General features: G+C 36.9%; 1 protein-coding gene across 2 annotated transcripts in view; it reads left to right on the top strand.

Annotated features, from left to right (window-relative positions):
• ZRANB3 (zinc finger RANBP2-type containing 3) overlaps nucleotides 1-25,774 on the top strand; it is a 237,638-nt gene that overhangs the window by 105,472 nt on the left and 106,392 nt on the right. For both annotated transcript variants that reach the window (XM_065880766.1, XM_065880765.1), the window contains exons 3-5: nucleotides 17,317-17,495; nucleotides 20,086-20,317; nucleotides 25,238-25,323. In XM_065880766.1, the coding sequence (XP_065736838.1) occupies nucleotides 17,317-17,495; nucleotides 20,086-20,317; nucleotides 25,238-25,323 (497 nt within the window). The remainder of the gene's footprint in view (nucleotides 1-17,316; nucleotides 17,496-20,085; nucleotides 20,318-25,237; nucleotides 25,324-25,774) is intronic.

The following is a 25,774-nucleotide window of genomic DNA, read 5'->3' as shown; positions in this document are numbered from 1 at the left end:
CAGAAGTAGGATGAGACATCATGCAACCCTAGGCTTCTACATTTTTTGCTTCTTCATTTTTCCTTACGTGTGAGTTTTACCATTATTTCTTTTGGAAGAGTTCTTCTTTCATTCTGCACTTAAATATGTGCGTTTAATTCATGTTGCTCCCTCTCCTCATTCCTCTCCCTCCTCCACCACCCCCCACCCCACTTAAATGTCAGAGTACTTTAATAGACTGACTTTGTTATAAGGTCACAGTTGATGACCAGATTTTGGCATAAACACTTAAGTGGTTTATTTTGGCGGTACGTGGGCCTCTCACTGTTGTGGCCTCTCCCGTTGCGGAGCACAGGCTCCGGACATGCAGGCTCAGTGGCCATGGCTCACGGGCCTAGCCACTCCGCGGTATGTGGGATCTTCCCCGACCGGGGCACGAACCCGTGTCCCCTGCATCGGCAGGCGGACTCTCAACCACTGCACCACCAGGGAAGCCCAACACTTAAATTTAATACTCAGAAATTTGCTGCTTCTCGAATAGCCTCTTGCATATTTTTAAAAGAACTTTTCTCTCTGTCCCTTACCATCCCCCTCCAAGTAATATTTTTTCAGACGGGATATGTACACTGCACGGAAGACTTAATACGAGCTCAAGGTCAGCATTTTCCTTCCGGTCCTACCCCTGCAGGCCCTCCCTCCAGTGGTAACACTATCAGTAGTTCCTTCCATCCTCCCTCCTTCCCTTCTTCCCTTTCTTCCTGCCCCCCCCTTCTGTCTCTCTTTCTCCCCTCTTCCCTTCTCTCTCTCAATACTAACTGGATCATATTTACCATACTGTTTTTCTTTTCCACATACTATTTTGCAGCCTATGACTTACCAGCCTTTCCATATCAGCATATAGATCTATTTCAGTTTTTTTAATGATTAGATAATATCTCATTGTATGGAGGTACCATAATTTCTCTAACTAGTCTCTTCTTTAATGATTCAGCATACTGTGTAAGTATATCCCTGAATAAAGTCAAAGTATTGGACTTGCTGGATGGTCAAATCACTATTTATATCTACAGTAGTGTACAAGTGTAAATTTCTCCAAACTTGCTCCAACACTTATCAAATCTTTAGTTTTTATTCATCTTATTCTGTAGGTGAAAAAATGGGTTCTCAAAGTTTTGATTTCTTCATCACTAAGTATGAGTGACCTTGGGCATCTTTTGATGGTTGTTGAATGTACTTTACATATGTGAGTGGGTTGTTCAGTTCTTTTCTCCATTTTTCTATTGGATTGTTTGTCCTTTTTTTTTTTTTTTCCTTTCTGGTAGAAACTTTTCATAAATTGAGGAACTTGGCCTTTTGTCATTTGTATTACAATTCTGGGTTTTTTTTTGGTTTCCACGTAGTTCTTTTTGTATTTTCCTTTATGCTTTTTGGATTTGATATAATGAATTTAAATGTCTACTCTGTTTTTATTTTTATTTCTACACATCTTTTTTCTATCATTTTTATATGTGTTACTTCTTAGTGTGTATATATATTTTTTTGAGGGGGGGAGGGTGGGGCATGCCATGCGGCATGTGGGATCCTAGTTCCTCGACCAGGCATCAAACCCACGCTCCCTGCATTGGAAGGATGTAGTCTTAACCACTGGACCACCAGGGAAGTCCCAGTATATATATATTTGATCTTTCTGGAAATTGACTTCTAGTGAGGGGTGTGGCAAAGACCTACTTGTATTATTTTTCCAAGTGGTTAGTGTAGAGGAGTAAAAAGTTTTCCCTGACCCTCTTAGGGTCCCTGGCTGGCTGTGAAAAGTAAACTGACAAACAAAGACGGATAAACAGGAGTAAAGCATACAAATTATATTGAATTTTTTCATATACATGAGAGCCATCACAAGAGAATGAAGACTCAAAGAAGTGACCAGAGCAGGAAGTTTTTATACCTTTCAGACAATCAGGCAATAAATTTGTGAAGAATTGACAAGGCAAAGGAGTTTGGGCTAGGAGTAGTAAATGGTGAAAATGTAACTAGGAAGATAAGGGTTAGTTTAACAAAGTTTGTTTGTAGATTCCTCTGGTGCCTTCCTGGACTGATAAGAGTCTGTCTCCAGGAAAAGGAAAATGTATTTCCTGCCTTTAGGTGGGAAGGAGGGAGTTTTTTCTGCATTTAGTACTTCTTAATTGCCTTCAGCTCAAAATAATTTTTATGTCAGAGAGGCATATTTTGGGGCAACATATTCTGGTTTCCTTTATTAATTAATTTTCCTAACATCATTAGTTGAATAAACCATTTTTTCCCCCAAAATGCCACCTTTATCACATGCTCAATTCCCATATATGTCTTGCTTCTACATTCTCCTCTGTTTCATTGCTCTGTTTTGAATATTCCTTCGAAGGACCAGACTTTTTTCATAATAATTTGGAAGTAGCCACTTACCAAAATTCTTTAGGTGATACTTAGGTATTACTACCAATAGTAGTAATCATTCTTCTGTTAATTCTTTTGGTTTCTGTGTACGTGGTCACATTATTTGCAACTAATACACTTTTTGCCCATCTGTTCTAATGTTTATATTTGTCATTTCTTTCTCCTGTTTCTGATATTGGTGGGAACATTTTTTCTCCATTAAACGGTACAGCCTTTTTGGTTGAGATACGTACTTTTTTCTAATGTGAAGAGATCTTCCTTTTAGTAATAGTTAATAATAAAGAGTTTTATCAAAAATTAAAGTCAAATTTTTTAGTTGCCTTTTCAGCATCTAAGGATTATATGACATTTTCCCTTTGATTTATTAACGTTGTGAATTATAGTAACAGACTTTCTTACACTGAAAAGTTTTTTTATTCCTGTACTTGAACTCCTCTTGGTCATGTTATTTATTCTATTAAAGGTCTACTGAATTCTATATTCTTAGTCTCCTTAAAGTGTTTTCTCAATAATCACATTGAGATTGATCTTTGAAATTGATCTTTGATTATCTTTTGTGCTGCCTTTCATGTTTTAGTACCCATGTTTTGCTGACTTTTTAAAATAATTTAAAGAGAATTTAGAAGTTTTTCTCCTTTTAGTACTGTCTGGAATAGTCTAGAAGCATTTCTTCTTGGCCACTCCTTTTAAAATATAGGACAGCCCTCTTGTCCTTCCTCTCAGCACAACCGACAATAGGTCGTAGAGCAGTAACTTTTTTTTTCCAGTTTTTTATTTGCAAGTTACTTCGTCTTTACAGAAGAGTTGTGGGAATATGAATAGTACAAAGAACATCCCTATACTCTTTACTCAGATTTGTCTGTTGATAATACCTTACCCCATTTGTAAAGCTGTGACTTTTAATAAAATTTCCTAGAGACTTGGTTAGAATAAAACTACAACACTAAGGGTGTAGCAGTTAACTGCTAATACTAGAAATAGTATTCTTCAAGCACATTTGCTCCGATCCAGCCTCTCTGTCCATTGCAGGGGCTTCTCACTGCTTCACTTTTTGCTATCCCTCTCATGGGCATCATGAACCATGCTTTGGAGTACAGGCCTACTCGAGTTCACTCAAGTGCTTCAGCCTCAACTCGGTGTCTTTGTCTTTAGAGAGAGAAGATTTCTGCCCTGTCCTGCTGCCCTCTAAGGCCTACTTCCTTTCCAGCCTCACATGATCCTAATGTATTTCCTTCACGGGAAAGCTTGCTTCAATCCATGAGGAAGAGCCAGACCATCAGGGAAGTGTGACAGCACATTTCCCAAAGCGTAGCCTCTTCATTCTTGAGTAAAGAGAAGATCAGGCCTGTATGTCCATATTCCTGTGGTCTATTTCCTGCTCCTAGTCCCGTGTGAGACAAGAGCACATGAATGAACACACACACACACACACACACACACACACACACACACACACTCCCTCTCTCTCTTTCTCTCTTTCCCCTTTAAGAATAAACAATAATTTTCAGATATACCATCTAAACCTCTATATAGGAAAGAAAATTAAGAACATTTAAATACTTCTGCTAAAACATACACTTCCTTAACAATGATAAATAATAGAACATAGGATTTCAGTCTAACATTTTTATGTGGGTTTCTTTACTTAATTTAGTTCCTCATTAAGATTTAAAATCTACATACCTTAAAAGTCCTCCAAAGGGGTATCTTCTAGAACAAATAGGCCACCTATTCTAAAGACAATCCACAAGCTGCTTATAACTGTAAAATTGGTGAAATTTTCTAGTTTCAAAAAATTTTCAATCAGCAGGCATCTTTTGTATACAATTGCTGTATAAAAGCCATCACAATACAAAAAATTGAAACTGAAATTCAATGTGTCAGTTAGGATCATTGTTATTTAGTTGCTCTTAATTTTATGGAAAAAGACATTTAGAAAACCTAAAATTGTTCTCAGTATAATAGTGATTCATTATTTTGAAAATATTGAAAAAATGTTCTCTTGAAATTAATGTATTCTTTTTAATTCTTCCTATGTAGTTAACCTAAACAGTTGTATTATTACTGAGTCAAGGCTTTTGTTCCAAATAGGTGATTTAGGCTTAATCATTATGAAACACTGGATGGTTCCACTTTAACAAATTCTGTGGTAGTTAGAGCTCAGAGCTTTGAACCACCTATACGTACATAATTAAAAAGTTTATTTCTAGGGGAAAAGTACTTTCAGCCAATTATTTTCCTATTGATAAATTTTATCTAGAACTCAGCTATTCTATGCTATGTATAATTTCTTTCCTTAATGGGAACATGAAATTACACTAATATACTTTTATTTTTTAATTTGGAATCATGTTTTGTTAGAGTTTGTCCTATCAAACTTTATCTTCTACTGATGGTGCCAAAAAAAGGAACAATCAACAGCAAATATTTAAAAAATAAATACCTAAGAACATTAGCAACTGATTATCTTTCTAATTTGTAGAAATCACCATTAGTCATTTAACTACATGATCTTTTAACAAAGAGATGATGAATAGAAGATTTGTGGTTGTTACCATGAAAAATAACTAGATAAAAACTAATGGGAATTTCATTTTTTAGGTGAATTCTCCAACCAGGATAGGGTATTATCTTCAGATAAATCAGATACCTGAATCAGGTATGCAGATTCAGAAATTCATTCTTTTCAGTGATTCCAAGTTAATCAGATTCTGAGATTTTTCATTCCAGCTAACAAAACTCAACGAAAACTTTTCATTTAGCTCACGATGCCTGCTTATTGATGTATATTGAGGAATGGCTTTCCTTGGCTGTTGTCACCCAAAAGAGGCAGAATGGACTCTTTCACCCAAAATTTGGTTCAGATGTCCAGAATGATGATGCCACACAGATGTCAATAGGATGTGAAAAAGTTTATTTACTCACATACTGCTTTCCAGGGAGAGCAGGGTAGGCTCCTAAGCAGGTATGAAAATGGCTGGAGAAAACAAGGAAAGGAGACTGGCTTGGTTTTTTTTACTGGGTTTAGTGCTGCTATGAACATCGCCATGCATGTATATTTTTGAATTAGAGTTTTCTCCAGTTACATGCCATGGAGTGAGATTGCTGGGTCACATGGTAACTCTATTTTTAGTTTTTAAAGGAACCTCCATACTGTTTTCCATAGTGGCTGCAGTAATTTATATTCCCACCAGCAGTGTAGGAGGGTTCCTTTTTCTCCACACCCTCTCCAGCATTTACTATTTGTAGACTTTTTGATGATGGTCTTTCTGACTAGTGTGAGGTGATACCTCATTGTAATTTTGATTTGCATTTTTCCAATAATTAGTGATGTTGAGCATCTTTTCATGTGTCTGTTGGCCATCTGTTTGTCTTCTTTGGAGAAATGTCTAATTAGATCTTCCACCCATTTTTTGCTTTGGTTGTTTGTTTTTTTGATATTGAGCTGTATGAGCTGTTTGTATATTTTAGAAATTAATCCCTTGTCGGTCACATCATTTGCAAATATTTTCTCCCATTCCGTGGGTTGTCTTTTTTTTTTTTTTTTTTTAAACATCTTTATTGGGGTATAATTGTTTTACAATGGTGTGTTAGTTTCTGCTTTATAACAAAGTGAATCAGCTATACATATACATATGTTCCCATATGTCTTCCCTCTTGCGTCTCCCTCCCTCCCACTCTCCCCATCCCACCCTTCCAGGCTGTCACAAAGCACCGAGCTAATATCCTTGTGCCTTGCGGCTGCTTCCCCCCAGCTATCTACCTTACTACGTTTGTTAGTGTGTATATGTCCATGACTCTCTCTCGCCCTGTCAAAACTCACCCTTCCCCCTCCCCATATCCTCAAGTCCGTTCTCCAGTAGGTCTGCGTCTTTATTCCTATCTTACCCCTAGGTTCTTCATGACATTTTTTTCCCTTAAATTCCATATATATGTGTTAGCATACGGTATTTGTCTTTTTCTTTCTGACTTACTTCACTCTGTATGACAGATTCTAGGTCTATCCATCTCATTACAAATAGCTCAATTTCATTTCTTTTTAAGGCTGAGTAATATTCCATTGTGTATATGTGCCACATCTTCTTTATCCATTCATCCGATGATGGGCGCTTAGGTTGTTTCCATGTCCTGGCTATTGTAAATAGAGCTGCAATGAACATTTTGGTACATGACTCTTTTTGAATTTTGGTTTTCTCAGGGTATATGCCAAGTAGTGGGATTGCTGGGTCATATGGTAATTCTATTTGTAGTTTTTTAAGGAACCTCCATACTGTTCTCCACAGTGGCTGAACCAATTCACATTCCCACCAGCAGTGCAAGAGTGTCCCCTTTTCTCCACACCCTCTCCAGCATTTATTGTTTCTAGATTTTTTGATGATGGCCATTCTGACTGGTGTGAGATGATATCTCATTGTAGTTTTGATTTGCATTTCTCTAATGATTAATGATGTTGAGCATTCTTTCATGTGTTTGTTGGCATTCTGTATATCTTCTTTGGAGAAATGTCTATTTAGGTCTTCTGCCCATTTTTGGATGGGGTTGTTTGTTTTTTTGTTATTGAGCTGCATGAGCTGCTTGTAAATTTTGGAGATTAATCCTTTGTCAGTTGCTTCATTTGCAAATGTTTTCTCCCATTCTGAGGGTTGTCTTTTGGTCTTGGTTATGGTTTCCTTTGCTGTGCAAAAGCTTTGAAGTTTCATTAGGTCCCATTTGTTTATTTTTGTTTTTATTTCCATTACTCTAGGAGGTGGGTCAGAAAGGATCTTGCTGTGATTTATGTCATAGAGTGTTCTTCCTATGTTTTCTTCTAAGAGTTTGATAGTTTCTGGCCTTACATTTAGGTCTTTAATCCATTTTGAGCTTATTTTTGTGTATGGTGTTAGGGAGTGATCTAATCTCATACTTTTACATGTACCTGTCCAGTTTTCCCAGCACCATTTATTGAAGAGGCTGTCCTTTCTCCACTGTACATTCCTGCCTCCTTTATCAAAGATAAGGTGTCCATATGTGCGTGGGTTTATCTCTGGGCTTTCTATCCTGTTCCACTGATCTATCTTTCTGTTTTTGTGCCAGTACCATACTGTCTTGATTACTGTTGCTTTGTAATATAGTCTGAAGTCAGGGAGCCTTATTCCTCCAGCTCCTTTTTTCGTTCTCAAGATTGCTTTGGCTATTCGGGGTCTTTTGTGTTTCCATACAAATTGCGAAATTTTTTGTTCTAGTTCTGTGAAAAATGCCAGTGGTAGTTTGATAGGGATTGCATTGAATCTGTAGATTGCTTTGGGTAGTAGAGTCATTTTCACAATGTTGATTCTTCCCATCCAAGAACATGGTATATCTCTCCATCTATTTGTATCATCTTTAATTTCTTTCATCAGTGTCTTATAATTTTCTGCATACAGGTCTTTCGTATCCTTAGGTAGGTTTATTCCTAGATATTTTATTCTTTTTGTTGCAATGGTAAATGGGAGTGTTTTCTTGATTTCACTTTCAGATTTTTCATCATTAGTATATAGGAATGCCAGAGATTTCTGTGCATTAATTTTGTATCCTGCTACTTTACCAAATTCATTGATTAGCTCTAGTAGTTTTCTGGTAGCATCTTTAGGATTCTCTATGTATAGTATCATGTCATCTGCAAACAGTGACAGCTTTACTTCTTCTTTTCCGATTTGGATTCCTTTTATTTCCTTTTCTTCTCTGATTGCTGTGGCTAAAACTTCCAATACTATGTTGAATAAGAGTGGTGAGAGTGGGCAACCTTGTCTTGTTCCTGATCTTAGTGGAAATGCTTTCAGTTTTTCACCATTGAGGATGATGTTTGCTGTGGGCTTGTCATATATGGCCTTTATTATGTTTAGGAAAGTTCCCTCTATGCCTACTTTCTGGAGGGTTTTTTATCATAAATGGGTGTTGAATTTTGTCGAAAGCTTTCTCTGCATCTATTGAGATGATCATATGGTTTTTCTCCTTCAATTTGTTAATATGGTTTATCACATTGATAGATTTGCATATATTGAAGAATCCTTGCATTCCTGGAATAAACCCCACTTGATCATGGTGTATGATCCTTTTAATGTGCTGTTGTATTCTGTTTGCTAGTATTTTGTTGAGGATTTTTGCATCTATGTTCCTCAGTGATATTGGCCTGTAGTTTTCTTTCTTTGTGACATCCTTGTCTGGTTTTGGTATCAAGGTGATGGTGGCTTCGTAGAAGGAATTTGGGAGCGTTCCTCCCTCTGCTATATTTTGGAAGAGTTTGAGAAGGATAGGTGTTAGCTCTTCTCTAAACGTTTGATAGAATTCACCTGCGAAGCCATCTGGTCCTGGGCTTTTGTTTGTTGGAAGGTTTTTAATCACAGTTTCAATTTCAGTGCTTGTGATTGGTCTGTTCATATTTTCTATTTCTTCCTGATTCAGTCTTGGCAGGTTGTGCATTTCTAAGAATTTGTCCATTTCTTCCAGATTGTCCATTTTATTGGCATTAGAGTTGCTTGTAGTAATCTCTCATGATTTTTTTTATTTCTGCAGTGTCAGTTGTTACTTCTCCCTTTTCATTTCTAATTCTATTGATTTGAGTCTTCTCCCTTTTTTTCTTGATGAGTCTGACTAGTGGTTTATCTATTTTGTTTATCTTCTCAAAGAACCAGCTTTTAGTTTTATTGATCTTTGCTATTGTTTCCTTCATTTCTTTTTCATTTATTTCTGATCTGATTTTTATGATTTCTTTCCTTCTGCTAGCTTTGGGGTTTTTTTGTTCTTCTTTCTCTAATTGCTTGAGGTGCAAGGTTAGGTTGTTTATTCGAGATGTTTCCTGCTTCTTAAGGTGGGCTTGTATTGCTATAAACTTCCCCCTTAGAACTGCTTTTGCTGCATCCCATAGGTTTTGGGTCATTGTGTCTCCATTGTCATTTGTTTCTAGGTATTTTTTTATTTCCTCTTTGATTTCTTCAGTGATCACTTCATTATTAAGTAGTGTATTGTTTAGCCTCCATGTGTTTGTATTTTTTACAGATCTTTTCCTGTAATTGATATCTAGTCTCATGGCGTTGTGGTCAGAAAAGATACTTGATACAATTTCAGTTTTCTTAAATTTACCAAGGCTTGATTTGTGACCCAAGATATGATCTATCCTGGAGAATGTTCCATGAGCATTTGAGAAAAATGTGTATTCTGTTGTTTTTGGATGGAGTGTCCTATAAATATCAATTAAGTCCATCTTGTTTAATGTATCATTTAAAGCTTGTGTTTCCTTATTTATTTTCATTTTGGATGATCTGTCCATGGGTGAAAGTGGGGTGTTAAAGTCCCCTACTATGAATGTGTTACTGTTGATCTCCCCTTTTATGGTTGTTAGTATTTGCCTTATGTATTGAGGTGCTCCTATGTTGGGTGCATAAATATTTACAATTGTTATATCTTCTTCTTGGATCGATCCCTTGATCATTATGTAGTGTCCTTCTTTGTCCCTTTTAATAGTCCTTATTTTAAAGTCTATTTTGTCTGATATGAGAATTGCTACTCCAGCTTTCTTTTGGTTTCCATTTGCATGGAATATCTTTTTCCATCCCCTTACTTTCAGTCTGTATGTGTCTCTAGGTCTGAAGTGGGTCTCTTGTAGACAGCACATATAAGGGTCTTGTTTTTGTATCCATTCAGCCAATCTGTGTCTTTTGGTGGGAGCATTTAGTCCATTTACATTTAAGGTAATTATCGATATGTATGTTCCTATTCCCATTTTATATATTGTTTTGGGTTCGCTACTATAGGTCGTTTCCTTCTCTTGTGTTTCGTGTCTAGAGAAGTTCCTTTAGCATTTGTTGTAAAGCTGGTTTGGTGGTGCTGAACTCTCTCAGCTTTTGCTTGTCTGTAAAGGTTTTAATTTCTCCATCAAATGTGAATGAGATCCTTGCTGGGTAGAGTAGTCTTGGTTGCAGGCTTTTCTCCTTCATCACTTTCAGTATGTCCTGCCACTCCCTTCTGGCTTGTAGGGTTTCTGCTGAGAGATCAGCTGTTAACCTTATGGGGATACCCTTGTGTGTTATTTGTTGTTTTTCCCTTGCTGCTTTTAATATGCTTTCTTTGTATTTAATTTTTGACAGTTTGATTAATATGTGTCTTGGCGTGTTTCTCCTTGTATTTATCCTGTATGGGACTCTCTGTGCTTCCTGGACTTGATTAACTATTTCCTTTCCCATATTAGGGAAGTTTTCAACTATAATCTCTTCAAATATTTTCTCAGTCCCTTTCTTTCTTTCTTCTTCTTCTGGAACCCCTATAATTCGAATGTTGGTGCGTTTCATGTTGTCCCAGAGGTCTCTGAGACTGTCCTCAGTTCTTTTCATTCTTTTTTCTTTATTCTGCTCTGCAGTAGTTATTTCCACTACTTTATCTTCCAGGTCACTTATCCGTTCTTCTGCCTCAGTTATTCTGCTATTGATCCTATCTAGAGTGGTTTTAATTTCATTTATTGCATTGTTCATCGTTGCTTGTTTCATCTTTAGTTCTTGTAGGTCCTTGTTAACTGTTTCTTGCATTTTGTCCATTCTACTTCCAAGATTTCGGATCATCCTTACTATCATTATTCTGAATTCTTTTTCAGGTAGATTGCCTATTTCCTCTTCATTTGTTAGGTCTGGTGGGTTTTTATCTTGCTCCTTCATCTGCTGTGTGTTTTTCTGTCTTCTCATTTTGCTTATCTTACTGTGTTTGGGGTCTCCTTTTTGCAGGCTGCAGGTTCGTAGTTCCCGTTGTTTTTGATGTCTGTCTCCAGTGGCTAAGGTTGTTTCAGTGGGTTGTGTAGGCTTCCTGGTGGAGGGGACTAGTGCCTGTGTTGTGCTGGATGAGGCTGGATCTTGTCTCTCTAGTGGGCAGGTTCACGTCTGGTGGTGTGTTTTGGGGTGTCTGTGGCCTTATTATGATTTTAGGCAGCCTCTCTGCTAATGGGTGGGGTTGTGTTCCTGTTTTGCTAGTTGTTTGGCATAGGTTGTCCAGCACTGTGGCTTGCTGGTCGTTGAGTGAAGCTGGGTGCTGGTGTTAAGATGGAGGTCTCTGGGATATTTCCACCGTTTAATATTATGTGGAGCTGGGAGGTCTCTTGTTGACCAGTGTCCTGAAGTTGGCTCTCCTACCTCAGAGGCAGAGCCCTGACTCCTGGCTGGAGCACCAAGAGCCTTTCATCCACACAGCTCAGAATAAAAGGGAGAAAAAGTAGGGAGAATTAGTAGAAGTATGAGTAAAGAAAGAAGGAAAGGAGGAAAGGAAGGAAGGAAGAAAGAAGCAAAGAAGGAAAGAAAGGAGGGAGGGAGGGAGGGAGGGAGGAAGGAAGGAAGGAAGGAAGGAGGGAAAGAAGGAAAAAAGACAGAAAGAAAGATGATACAGTAAAAATAAAATAAAGTATAATATAGTTATTGAATTAAAAAATATTTAGAAAAAAAAAAGGGACGGATAGAACCTTAGGACAAATGTTGGAAGCAAAGCTATACAGAGAAAATCTTACACAGAAGCATACACATACACCTTCACAAAAAGAGGTAAAGGGGGAAAAATCATAAATCCTGCTCCCTGAGACCACCTCCTCAATTTGGGGTGATTCGTTGTCTAAAGGAGGGAAGGAAGGAAGGAAAGAAAGAAAGAACAAAGGTTAAGTATAATAAAGTTATTACAATTAAACTTAATTATTAATAAAAAGAATTTTTTAAAAAAAATCATGGACGGATAGAGCCCTAGGACAAATGGTGGAAGCAAGAGTATACAGACAAGATCTCACACAGAAGCATACACGTACACATTCACAAAAAGAGGAAAAGAGAAAAAAATCATAGATCTCGCTCCTAAAGTCCACCTCTTCAATTTGGGATCATTCCTTGTCTATTCAGGTATTCCACAGATGCAGGGTATATCAAGTTGATTGTGGAGCTTTAACCCGCTGCTTCTGTGGCTGCTGGGAGAGATTTCCCTTTCTCTTCTTTGTTCTCACAGCTCACAGGAACTCAGCTTTGGATTTGGCCCTGCCTCTGCGTGTAGGTCGCTGGAGGGCGTCTGTTTTTTCGCTCAGACAGGACGGCGTAAAAGGAGCCGCTGATTCGGGGCCTCCAGCTCACTCAGGCCGGGGGTTGGGGGATGGGGGAAGGAGGGGCACTGCGTGCGGGGCGGGCCTGCGGCGGCAGAGGCAGCGTGACGTTGCGGCAGAGGCCGGCGTGACGTTGCACCAGCCTGAGGCCCGCCGTGCGTTGTCCCGGGGAAGTTGTCCCTGGATCCCGGGAACCTGGCAGTGGCGGGCTGCACAGGCTCCGCGGAAGAGGGGTGTGGAGAGTGACCTGTGCTCACACACAGGCCCCTTGGTGGCGGCAGCAGCAGCCTTAGCGTCTCCCGCCCGTCTCTGGGGTCCGCGGTTTTAGCCGCGGCTCGCGCCCGTCTCTGGGGTTTGCGCTTTCAGCCGCGGCTCGCGCCCGTCTCTGGGGTTTGCGCTTTCAGCCGCGGCTCGCGCCCTTCTCTGGAGATCCTTTAAGCAGCGCTCTTAAACCCCTCTCCTCGCGCACCAGGAAACAAAGAGGGAAGAAAAAGTCTCTTGCCTCTTCGGCAGGTGCAGGCTTTTCCCCGAACTCCCTCCCGGCTAGTCGTGGTGCACTAACCCCTTCAGGCTATGTTCAAGCCGCCAACCCCAGTCCTCTCCCTGAGCTCCGTCCAAAACCAAAACCCGAGCCTCAGCTCGCAGCCCCGCCCGCCCCGGCGGGTGAGCAGACAAGCCTCTCAGGTTGGTGAGTGCTGGTCGGCACCGATCGTCTGTGCAGGTATCTCCCCGCTTTGCCCTCCGCACCCGTCGCTGTGCACTACTCCGCGGTCCCAAAATACCCCCCTCCGCCTCCCGCAGTCTCCGCCCGCGGAGGGGCTTCCTAGTGTGTGGAAACTTTTCCTCCTTCACAGCTCCCTCCCACTGGTGCTGGTGCCGTCCTTATTCTTTTGTCTCTGTTTTTTCTTTTGCCCTACCCAGGTACATGGGGAGTTTCTTGCCTTTTGGGAGGTCTGAGGTCTTCTGCCAGCCTTCAGTAGGAGTTCTGTAGGAGTTGTTCCACGTGTGGATGTATTTCTGGTGTATCCGTGGGGAGGAAGGCGATCTCCGCGTCTTACTCTTCCGCCATCTTCAAGGTCCCCCCCCCCGTGGGTTGTCTTTTCGTTTCTTTTATGGTTTCCTTTGCTGTGCAAAAACTTTTAAGTTTAATCAGGTCACATTTATTTATTTTTGCTTTTGTTTCCATTACTCTAGGAGACAGATCCAAAAAAATACTGCTGCAGTTTATGTCAAAGAGTGTCCTGCCTGTGTTTTCCTCTGATAAGAGTTTTATAGTATCTGGAAAGACCTACATCCTTGATCTCAGTAGCAGACAATATTAGGAAATTTTGGAAACTAGTTTATCAGTGGGTGCCTGGCAGGCCAACACAGGACACTGTTAGTCACACTAAGTGAAGAGCACCAAAGTCCAGGTAGGCAGGTGATTGGCACTAAGTAAATTTAGCAGCAAGCAAAAGGTAAGGGCCTGTTGATAGAATCTGAGTCCCAGAGAAAGAATCCTATTTCCCAGGATATCAGGGAAGCAAAACAGACCCCTATTTCTAGAGAAATTGAAATTAAGAAAATGAGTGATGAAATCATGGAAGGAAGCAAAACCAGGGACTCATAACTAGGGCACAGGTTCGTGGTATGGTCCACACACACAAAATAAGGCCATGGCTCAGTTCCTGGAACTGTGCTCATGGTCAGAGTTGTTGCAGGAAAGAAGCAACTCTAATGATCTCAAGCTAGGTGATGATCTATAATTCTTAAATTTCTACTGCCTTGGAACTAACTTGGTCCCAGAATTTTGTTTAAGTGGTTTCAGCTCTGAGGATTGGCAGGTTTTGAGGACAAGGAAACATATCAGTCATTATACTCTATATTGGTGCATAATTACTCTTTGGTTCGGATTTACAAAACTAAGTTATGTGAAAGCTTGTTCTTTTCTCTTAGGGCTAAGATTTACCACTAGGTGAATCTTAAATTTGACTCTGCAGGCCTAAAGGTTGAGTTGTGTGCTACTTCTTGGAAAGAGATATAGACTATTAAGGTGTTAAATTATTTAATTTTATAATAAAATATGTAGGGTGCTTTGTGTATGTGTGTGTGCATGTGTGTGTCAGTTCCTAAGTTCCCTTAACCTGTTAACAAGCCCTGCCGAACTTATCCTCAATTTTACTCTTAAAATACTAGGTAGAAAAAATGTTTTATCTTCACCTGCATCTTGTTTCAACGCTGAAAGCTTTTAGACTTTGTTTTGACTCTGTACTTGAATGTTATGCCTCAAAACTCTGAAATGGTAACTAAAAATATAATTGCTCTTGGACTAAATACTTTTCAGTTACCTTCCTCCCTTTTGTTAAAAATCGTAAACACCTTTCCTGTGCCTTGGTCTTGCCTGTCCCAGAGAATTTAAAGTCCTTGATTTTTATTTAGTCATCCATTCACTCATACCTTCAAATAATGTCTGAGCATTTACTATATGCCAGGTCAGAAACAAAATCACTTCCTGCATTCCATTTACCATGTTTCCATAATGGAAGCTTGCTAAAAGTCCACAACTTAATTTTTCTCTTTTTCTTTCATTTCACTCAGCATTTAAAACTTACTTTAAATTGTTTTATGTTTCTGTCTTTTTTCTCCTTGAAGAGTCTTGTAAGCAGGGTCTATGTCTTTTAGTCTTTCTCATGGTTCATAATAGTAACTACTTTTTTGCAAAGACAGGATTATTGAGGTATAATTCACCCTTTTAGGTAAATTCACTTTTTTTTTTAATTGAAGTATAGTTGACTTACAATGTTGTGTTAGTTTCATGCACACAGCGAAGTGATTCAGTTGTACTCATACATATGTATATGTATATATCCATTCTTTTTCAGATTCTTTTCCATTATAGGTTATTGTAAGATATTGAATATAGTTCCCTGTGCTATACAATAGGTCCTTGTTGTTTATCTGTTTCATATATAGTAGTGTGTATCTGCTAATCCCAAACTCCTAATTTATCCTTCCCTCCTAAATTCACCTTTCTTAGTGTACAGTTCCGTGAGTTCTGCCCAATGCAGGCATGTAACTGCCACCACAAGATACAGAACAGTTCAGTCAGTCCCCAGATCTTCTCACATGCTGCTGTCCTCCTCCCACCCCACAGCCCCTGGTGTGCTTTCTGTACCTGTTGTTTCGTCTTTTCCAGAATGACATAAAAATGGAATCATGTAGTACCTAGTTTTGGGGTCTGACTACTTTCAATTAGCAAAATGCATTTGAGATTTTTTTTTTATTAGAGTATAGTTGCTTTACAATATTGTGTTAGTTTATACTGTACAGCCAAGTGAATCAGCTATACGTATACATATATCCCCTCTTTTTTGGATTTCCTTCTCATTTAGGTCACCACAGAGCATTGAGTAGAGTTCCCTGTGTTATACAGTAGGTTCTCATTAGTTATCTATTGTATTTTATTTTTTTAAAGGAACAAACACTATTTATTTAATAAATTTATTTTATTTTATTTATTTTTGGCCGTGTTGGGTCTTCATTGCTGCACGCAGGCTTTCTCTAGTTGCAGCAAGCGGGGGTTACTCTTTGTTGTGGTGCGTGGGCTTCTCATTGCAGTGGCTTCTCTTTGTTGCAGAGCACGGGTTCTAGGCGCGCTGGCTTCAGTAGTTGTGGCACGTGGGCTCAGTAATTGTGGCTCACGAGCTCTAGAGCACAGGCTCAATAGTTGTGGCACACGGGCTTAGTTGCTCTGTGTCATGTGGGATCTTTCCAGACCAAGGATCGAACCTATGTCCCCTGCATTGGCAGGCAGATACTTAACCACTGTGCCATCAGGGAAGTTCTCTATTTTATACATAGTATCAGTAGTGCATATATGTCAATCCCAATCTCCCAATTCATCCCACCCACCCCCCTTCCCCCTTGGTATCCATACGTTTGTTCTCTACGTCTGTGTCTGTTTCTGCTTTGTAAATAAGATTGTCTATACCAGTTTTGTTCCTTTTTTGTTGCTAGATGGTATTGCATTGTATAGATTTACCACAGTTTTTATTCATGCACCAGTTGAAGCACATCTGGGTTGTCTCCAGTTTCTGGCTATTATGAACAAAACCACTATAGACATTCATTTAGTAACCAGTTTTTAAATGGGAACAGCTTAGAGATCGGGCAGTGTGATATAACTGTGAAAACAATCGAGACAGCAGTGATGTGGGCTTTCATACTATTTCATCCAGTTAACTGTGAACTTAAACAAATAGTTTAACCTCTCTGTACTTACTTCTGTTGTAAAATGTGCATGATTTAGGACTTATTCTAGCTTTAAAATTACATGATATTGTACTGTATAGGTATTTACTCTTGTGTTCTCCAAAAGGAGAATTATACATGGTCACATACATCTTTGTAAAATTAAGTTGTATGAAATCAGTATAACTAATTTTTTTGATATTTGAAATTGAAGTATAGTTGACTTACAATGTTGTGTTAATTTCTGCTGTATAGCAAAGTGATTCAGTTACATATATACATATTCTTTTTATATTTTCTTCCATTACAGTTTATCATAGGATATTGAATATAGTTCCCTGTGCTATACAGTAGAACCTTGTTTGAAACCAGTGTAACTACTATTTTAAATTAGTGGTCCTTTTGTCTCTAAGTTCAATCACAAATGACTTGAAAATAATATAATTTTCTTAATAAATTTTAAATGTCATGATAATCTTGAGCTCTTTATTAACTGTGTAATCCAGATGATTTTACATTGGAAAATTATTTTGATAATACTTTTAAATAAAATATTTGATAAACATTTTCTTTCAAAATATTTTAGCATTTATTTATTTTTAATTTAGATGGGTCTAGGAAAGACAATTCAGGCAATTGGTATCGCTTACTTCTATAAGGAGGAATGGCCACTTTTAATCGTGGTTCCTTCATCTCTGAGGTACCCTTGGACAGAAGAAATAGAGAAATGGATCCCAGAGCTGGGTCCAGAAGAAATCAATGTTATCCAGAATAAAACTGATGTTGGGTAAGAACAACTTTTTAATCTTTAAGAAAAGAAAAGCCCTCCTGTGTGTATTTAGCATATGACCATGTTTAGAATGAGATTATCACAGAATTTGGAATGAAGAGAGTAATATGGCGAATTTTATTTTACACTTTAAAATATGAATTATTTATCTAAAACCCAACTGTGTATTTGATGTCATAAGCTCCTTTATGGTATATTTTTAAAGTAAATGTAAAGTATACATGCTTTAAAAATATATGAATATACCTATGCTGTATATACCTTAAATTTACTTTAAGCAGACTATTTTAGGGTTGAAAACCAAATTTTACAACTTTTCAAGGATTAACTTGAAGATTTTGAGCTTTTATTATCAGCAACTATGGCTGGTTTTGCTTTCTAAGTTGTTAGTATGCAAGTTTTATGTATAACTGAAAAATAATGTTAGGCAATTTTACTTTTTTATTTTAATTTATAATTTTAATATTTTCTATATTGAAAATATTTGTTTTGTGGTTATTTGAAGTCCTTACTCTAAAAATCAGTCATAGTATAGCTACTGTATTTTTCTTCTTTTGTTTTCTAGCCATTGGAAAAAACCAATCAATTTGAATAAACCAATCAATTTGAATATTAATAATTTATTACACTGAGTTTCTGGGTGAATCATGCAAATTATCATGTTCTCAGAAGTTGAAAATTACCAATTTCTCATCCACAAACAAAAAGCGATGTACCTACTAGAAATAAATGTTAATACTTAGATTTTTTTGTGCGTGTGTGGTAGTATTCTACTATATTATATTCTCTAAGGTTGTAAACATAAAGAGTGTTTGTAGAAATAAAGGTGGCCTTTGTGAATGTGGAAGGAGGACCCAGATAAAACAGATGGCAGCCTTTTTCTCTTTCAACCTTGGAACTCTAACTCAATGAAATATGTCTTCCTGGGCCGAAGAAAATTTAGACACTATTTGCATGGTCAAAATAAAATGTATGCAATAATTATAAATTTTCTCTCTTACAATAAAACTGCATAAAATTTAAGACAAGAATTTAGAGAATGTAGAATTTATTAAGGCCTTTATAGTCATTTTCTGTAGGCTATACCTTATTTAAAAGTTAAATTTAAGTATTTTAAAAATGTTTCTCTATCATTTTTAATAGCATTTAGGTCTTCTAATTTTTATTGTTATTTTGGAAATATATTGCGATTAAACAGTGGCTAGTATTTTTATTTAAATAATAGTTGGGATATGTTTGATAGTACTACAACCCTACAGTGTAACTTTTCTGCAGGACGTTAGCTAAGGGCAGAAAAACTTACCCAATGTCTTCCAGGTACTTAAAGAAAACAGCTTTAGGTATATAGCAACATGTGGCAACATGTATTTACTGCAAATACATACACCTCCTTTTGTCATGCCAGTTATTCCTGGACTGTCCACTAGTCAAGATGTGGCAGGATAGCAGCTACAGTGACCTTTGAAGCCCTTGTCTTCTGTATATTGCTCTTAGTATATCTAAGTGATATTAACCCTAAAATTTTCTTCTGCAGCTTTTTCTGGTATTTGAGTACAGTAGGAAATTCTTAAGACTCTGTATTAAGTAGATTTATCCAGGAATTAAATGTAGTTGTCCTTAAGAAAAAAAAAATTCATGTTAGTACTGGCTCTTTAGGAGATCTGACTTTTCTGTTAGAGAGTAGAGAACTGCAGAAGACTGACACTGTCATGTGTTTTTCACTGGTGATATAGAAAACACAAGAGTGATATGTTTTATTGTTAATGCATTTATTTGTATAATTATTTCATTCTACAAACTCATTGGGAGCGTAGCATTGTACATACAAAGCTGAAGAAGACACATTTCCTGTCCTCAGCCCATCTTATGATATAATAAGGGAAATAAATATATAAATGAATAATTTCACTACAGTTTGATAAAGAATATTATAGATACGTGAATTATAGAGATAGTCCAAAAGATCAGAGATAACTTTAGCCCAATGTGTCTCTGTGTGAGGTGGTACCCTCCTCCTCTTTTCCCCACACTCTGTCACCCCAGGGCCAGGGCCTCACTTGTTGTCAAAGTGACAAGGACTCTATTGGCCTTTAATGGGAGGGTTCAAGAATGTGAAATGCCCTGAAGTGTTCTGGACAGACCTGTAATACTAAGTATCATCTTGCTCGTAATCACAACAGCACCTCAGCTGAAAAACACTGCTATCCTGTTTGTGGGAAGGCTTCATTGAATAGTTAACTAATCTTTGAGTATCTACTTTTTTTATGCATGATTCTAGGTGCATGGAAGCAAATATTCTCAGAAAGTAATGTACTTATCCTAGTAAAATGTGGCTACCTGGATGTCAAAATATTCCAAAAACCATTTAACCAAAAATTTGGTTTTGTTAACCAAATTTTAAATTTGGATTCTGATTTGTCATATTTGAAGATGGTAAAATCTTAAGAGATACTGGGTTTTAGCGGTAGTACCATCTCTTCTTATTTTTCCTCTTCTTTCTCCTCTGTATTTCTTCCCAAATAAATGTATTTTTTATGATAAATTGGTTACTAAAATATTTTTAAAGTACATGGATTTTCTTTTCTAGGAGAATATCGACCAGCAAAGTGACAGTTCTGGGTTATGGTCTTTTAACCACAGATGCGGAGACTTTGATAGATGCACTGAATAATCAGAACTTCAAAGTAGTTATTGTAGATGAATCACACTACATGAAGTCCAGAAATGCAACTCGCAGCAGGATTTTATTGCCAGTAGTACAGAAAGCCAAACGAGCCATTCTTCTTACAGGAACTCCAGCACTTGGAAGACCTGAAGAGGTATTAAAATCCTTATACTCTGGGCTTTAAAAAAAGAATTGAATCAATCACTGTTTTTTGCAGTTTTTAATTTTAAATCAGATGCCTCAAATGCCATAAGAGCACATTGGGAAATTCTAGATATCTGTTTATAGTTAAATAGATCTTTTACCATGACTGTTTTTATCTGTTTACATGTGAACCATAGCCATGCTTGCAGGTATATATAAAAAATAGTTTTTACCGTCATTATAAGATTTTCATATTTAGTACACATTTGTAATATTCTTCACACTTGTGTTCTTATGGTTCTTCTATGGTCTCAGTTTTCATTTATCTAGTCTATTTTACATTATAAGCTCCTTATGACTGGTGTTGAATCTACTTCGTATCTTTTATACTGTGTTACATAATTTCTCTCTGTTCCTCTTTCGCTTCAAAATCCACATTTCGGAAGGTAGACAGAAAGTAGAACTTATATGAAGACCAGATAGGGTATCCACTTTGAATGGAGGGATAAGGCATTTGTTGGATTCCCTATTTAGCTTTTACAACTCTAAGAGGCAGATGGGGTATGGAAGGCTGAGAGGAAGAAATGAAGGGTGAAACACTCTAAGGGTCAGTGTAACCTAGGGAAGCACTGTCTATTAAGGTACACTTAGTCATAGAAAAAAATATGAGCCTATTGTCTGGTAGGGTTGTTGTAAGAAATAAAGGAAATATTGCTTCGAAAGTACCTTGTCATGTGCCATAGTAAGCACTCAACTAAGGGTGTCCATTGTTATTTTTGATTCTTAAGCCAAGCCTGAGAAACAGCTATTGCATCACATCTCTACTAGTATGACCAAGGCTCTGCTTTTATTCTTCACACTGGGAGTCTTCTGAAATACACATAACAGTACATAGACTGTGATGGTAAAATTCTCAATTTTACCTTTTATATTTTTGCTCTGGACACTCACTGGAAGTGGGAGAGTGGACCCCAGGTAATTTACTTACGTTCCAAAATTATGTCGCTGAATAATGGGGTTTATTATGTCTTAATAAAAAATACATAAAATGTGTCATTTAAGAAGGAGAATGTATAAAAGATATATGTATTTTAAATGATAGTAGTAAAATAAATACTCACTTACTGATTACCTACCGTAAGAAAGAGAGCACTGACAATACAGTAGTGGCCCTTGTGTCCCGTGTGATTACATGCCAGTCCCTTCACTCCTCACCCAGGATAGCCACTATTCAAAGCAAGGGTAATTCCTGGTTTTGTGGATCACGATGGTTATACAATTGGGGATGTTTGGGACTCTTTAAGAAAAAACTATAAAATTACAAGTTCTAAATTAGGAGTTCTGAAACTGGTATGAGTCCTCCAACTTTGTTTTTCTTTTTCAAGATGTTTTTGGATATTCTGGGTCCCTTGAATTTCTGTATGATTTTTTTGGTAGAACTTGGCATTTTTTGCAGAGAATTCAGCTTAGATTTTCATAGGTATTGTGTTGAACCTGCAGATCACTTTGGAGTGTATTGCCATGTTAACAGTATTAAGTCTTCAAATCCATGAACATGAGATATCTTTCAATTTATTTAGGATTTAATTGTTTTCCAACAGTGCTTTGTAGTTTTAACAGGATAAGTCCTATGCTTCTTTTGTTAAATATTTTATTCTTTTTGATACTGTTGTCAATATAATTGTTTTCTTAATTTCATTTGTAGAATGTTCATTGCAAGTATATAGAAATACAATTGATTTTTATGTATTGATCATGTATCCTGAAACCTTGCTGAACTCATTTATTATTTCTAGTAGTTTTTAGTGGACTCCTTAGGATTTTTTGTAGACAGGATCATATATATGTTGCTTTAATTTCCCTGGCTAGAACTTCCAGTACAATTTTGAATGGAAATGGCAAGTATGGGCATCTTTATTTTGTTCCTAATCTTAGGAGGAAAGCCCTCAGTCTTTCACCTTTAAGTATTACCTGTGTTACCTGTGGTTTTTTGTAAATTTCTTTTATCAGTTAAGTTCCTTTCTACCTCTTGTTTATTGAGTGTTTAATCATGAAAGGATATTGAGTTTGTCAAATGCTTTTTCTGCATTTATTGAGGTACTTATATTTTTTTTGTCCTTTATTCTATTGATAGGGTGTATTATAATCATTGATTTTCGGATGTTAAACCAACCTTGCATTCTAAGATAAATCTCACTTGGTCGTGATATATAATCCTTTCATATGTTGCTAGATTCAGTCTGCTAATATTTTGTTGATGATTATTGTGTCTATATTCATAAGAGATATTGATTTGTAGTTTTTTAAAAAATTATATCTTGGTCCAGTTTTGTTATTAAGGTAATACTGGCCTCAAAGAATGAGATGGAAAGTGTTCCTTCCTCTTCTATTTTTTAGAAGAGTTTGCAAAACATTGGTATTACTTCTTTTTTAAATATTTGGTGAATTTGATGGTGAAGCTATATGGGCCTGAACTTTTCTTTGTGAGTCAATTTAGGTTAACAACTCATTCTCTTCATTGAATAATGTCCATTCAGATTGTTTCTTTTTGAGTCAGTTTTGGTACTTTGTGTCTTTTTAGGAATTTGTTCATTTCATCTACGTTACTTAATATATTGGCATACTATTGTTCATAGAATTCCCTTATAATTTTTTGTATTTCTGTGAGGTTGATAGTGATGTCCCCTCTTTCATTCCTGATTTTAGTAATTTGAGCCATCTCTCTTTTTTTCTCGGTTGTTGGAGCTAAAGTTTTGTCAATTTTGTTGATCTCTCCAAGAACCAACTTTTGGTCTCATTGATTTATTTCTCTGTTGTTTTCCATTCTCTATTTTGTTCATTTCCATTTTAATCTTTGTTACATTATGCCTTCTGTTTGTTTTGGGTATAGTTTGCTCTTCTTTCCAGTGTTTTAAGGTTAAAAATTAGATTATTAATTTGAGAGCTTTCTTAATACAGACATATACAGATACAAATTTTCCTCTAAGCACTGCTTTCATTGCATCTCATTTTTGGTATGTTATCTTCTCAGTTTCATTTATTGCAAAGTCTTATCTACTTTCTAAATAATTTCCCTTGTGATTTCTTTTTTGAACAATTTGTTATTTAGGAGTATGTTGTCATATAAAAAGGATGTAAAGCAACAAAGCTACTTTGGAAAACACTTTGACAGTTCCTTAATAAATTAAAAATCAAATTACTATAGTACCTAGCAATTCCATTCCTAGGTATATACCCAAGAGAATTGAATATACAGCTGTTCGTAGTAGCATTATTCATGATATCCCAAAAGTGTAAAAAAGCCATTGTCCATAACTGCTGAATGGATAAACAAAATACAGCCATAAAAGAAGTAAAGTACTAATATACTCTACAACATGGGTGAACCTTGAAGACATTATGCTAAGTGAAAGCCAGACACAAAGGCTACATATTTTTTTATTCTATTTCTATGAAATGTCCAAAATAGGCAAATTCTTGGAGATGGAAATATATTAGTGGTTGCCAAGACCGGAAGAGAGGGGGAATGGGAAATGACTAGTAATGGGTATAGATTTTATTTTTGGAGTGATAAAAATGTTCCAGAATTAGATAGTGGTGATCGAGGTACTTTTTTTTAAAAAATATTTTTGTTTGTTTTTTTGTTTATTTATGGCTGCGTTGGGTCTTCATTGCTGTGCACAGGCTTTCTCTAGTTGCGGCGAGCAGGGGCTACTCTTCGTTGCGGTGCATGGTCTTCTCATTGTGGTAGCTTCTCTTTTTGCAGGGCACGGGCTCTAGGCACGTGGGCTTCAGTAGTTGTGGCACGCGGGCTCAGTAGTTGTGGCTCGCAGGCTCTAGAGTGCAGACTCAGTAGCTGTGGTGCACGGACCTAGTTGCTCCGCGGCATGTAGGATCCTCCTGGACCACGGCTCGAACCCGTGTCCCCTGCATTGGCAGGCAGACTCCTATCCACTGCGCCAGCAGGGAAGTCCCTGGGGCACATTTTGAACATACTAAAAGCCACTGAATTTATACTTTAAAAGTGTGAACAGTAAAAGTGGTATATGAATTTATATTTCAATAAAGCTGTTGTTTTTAAAAAGCATATTAACAGTGAGACACTACTATGTGCGTTCTATTAAAGTTATAAAAATGAAAAGATTTTATGATACTATTGATGGGAGTATAAATTGGGACCATCTTTTTACAGTGCAGCATAGTAACATCTATCACATTTTTAAAAACATAGACCTTAACCCCACCTGTTTCATTTCTAAAAATGTACCCTATAAACCCATCTAATATAAATGCAGATGGGGGATGGATGGATGGATGGATGGATAGAGAGATGATTGATAGATGTAGATGTAGATACATATACCTACACCTACATATATTTACGTATTTGCACTCATACACACAGACTTACACCAAGTTATTAATTTTTATAACTGCATAAAAGCTAGAAACAGTCTATATGTCCATTATCAGGAGACCTTTAAAATATTTTCCAGTACGTCTACATAATAAAGAGTTGCTATGCAGCCTTTAAGCAGTATTTATTATTATTATTATACATTGCTTATATAATTTTTAAAACTAAGTAAAATTAGGTATATATGTACTTTAATGATGTCTAAGACATGTTTTGAGGGACGAAATTCGAGTTGTGTATGTTATATGATCCTCTTCGTGTGAATAGAAGAGAATATACAAATATGCATGTATAGGCATACAAAATATAGAAATGTATATTGAAGAAAAGGATAGGAGTTATTCCAGAAGAATAGGATGGCATTGTTGGGTGGATGGAGGGGAAGGAGGAGCCTTGATGAAAAAGAGATAGATTTTCTTTTCTACTTTTTACTATTTCATTAACTGGATTTATCGTAGTAACTAATTTACTTGAAAATATTACAACATATTGAGAACACTTGTATTGTTACAGCTTTTTATGCAGATTGAAGCTCTCTTTCCACAAAAATTTGGAACATGGACCGAGTATGCCAAAAGATACTGTAATGCACATGTCAGGTAAGACAAACTATTTTCTGTAAGTTTTAATCCTCACATATTTACCATGAACATTAAGCTCTGTTAGTTATTCTTTGTTCCAGTGTTTTTCAAGCTTGTGGTAGTTATGGAATAATTTGAAGTAAAATCTTGGGTGGATGACCCATATATAAAATAAGTAAAAGGAGTAGATAATGGCAGTTTGTTTTTCTTTATTTTTTACCTTTCAGGTATTTCATTTTTAAAATTATTTATTTTTATTGACTAGATGGATGTGTACATTGCACAAAAATGAAAAGTAAGTGCCCATTCCACCTGTGTTTCTCAGTTAAACATTCTCTTCTGGAGAAGGAGTATCCTTCTGGAGATACTTTATGTGTGAAAAAGCACATGTGGTTATGTGTGTATAATGTTATTTCATTTTATTTCTACGTATGTAGTATTGTAATGTACATACACACTGTTCTGCAGT

The sequence above is a fragment of the Phocoena phocoena genome, chromosome 7, assembly GCF_963924675.1.
Source record: "Phocoena phocoena chromosome 7, mPhoPho1.1, whole genome shotgun sequence".
In the NCBI taxonomy this organism is placed as follows: domain Eukaryota; kingdom Metazoa; phylum Chordata; class Mammalia; order Artiodactyla; family Phocoenidae; genus Phocoena; species Phocoena phocoena.
Note: the sequence above shows the minus strand (reverse complement) of the source record. Positions and strands in the feature narration are given on the sequence as shown.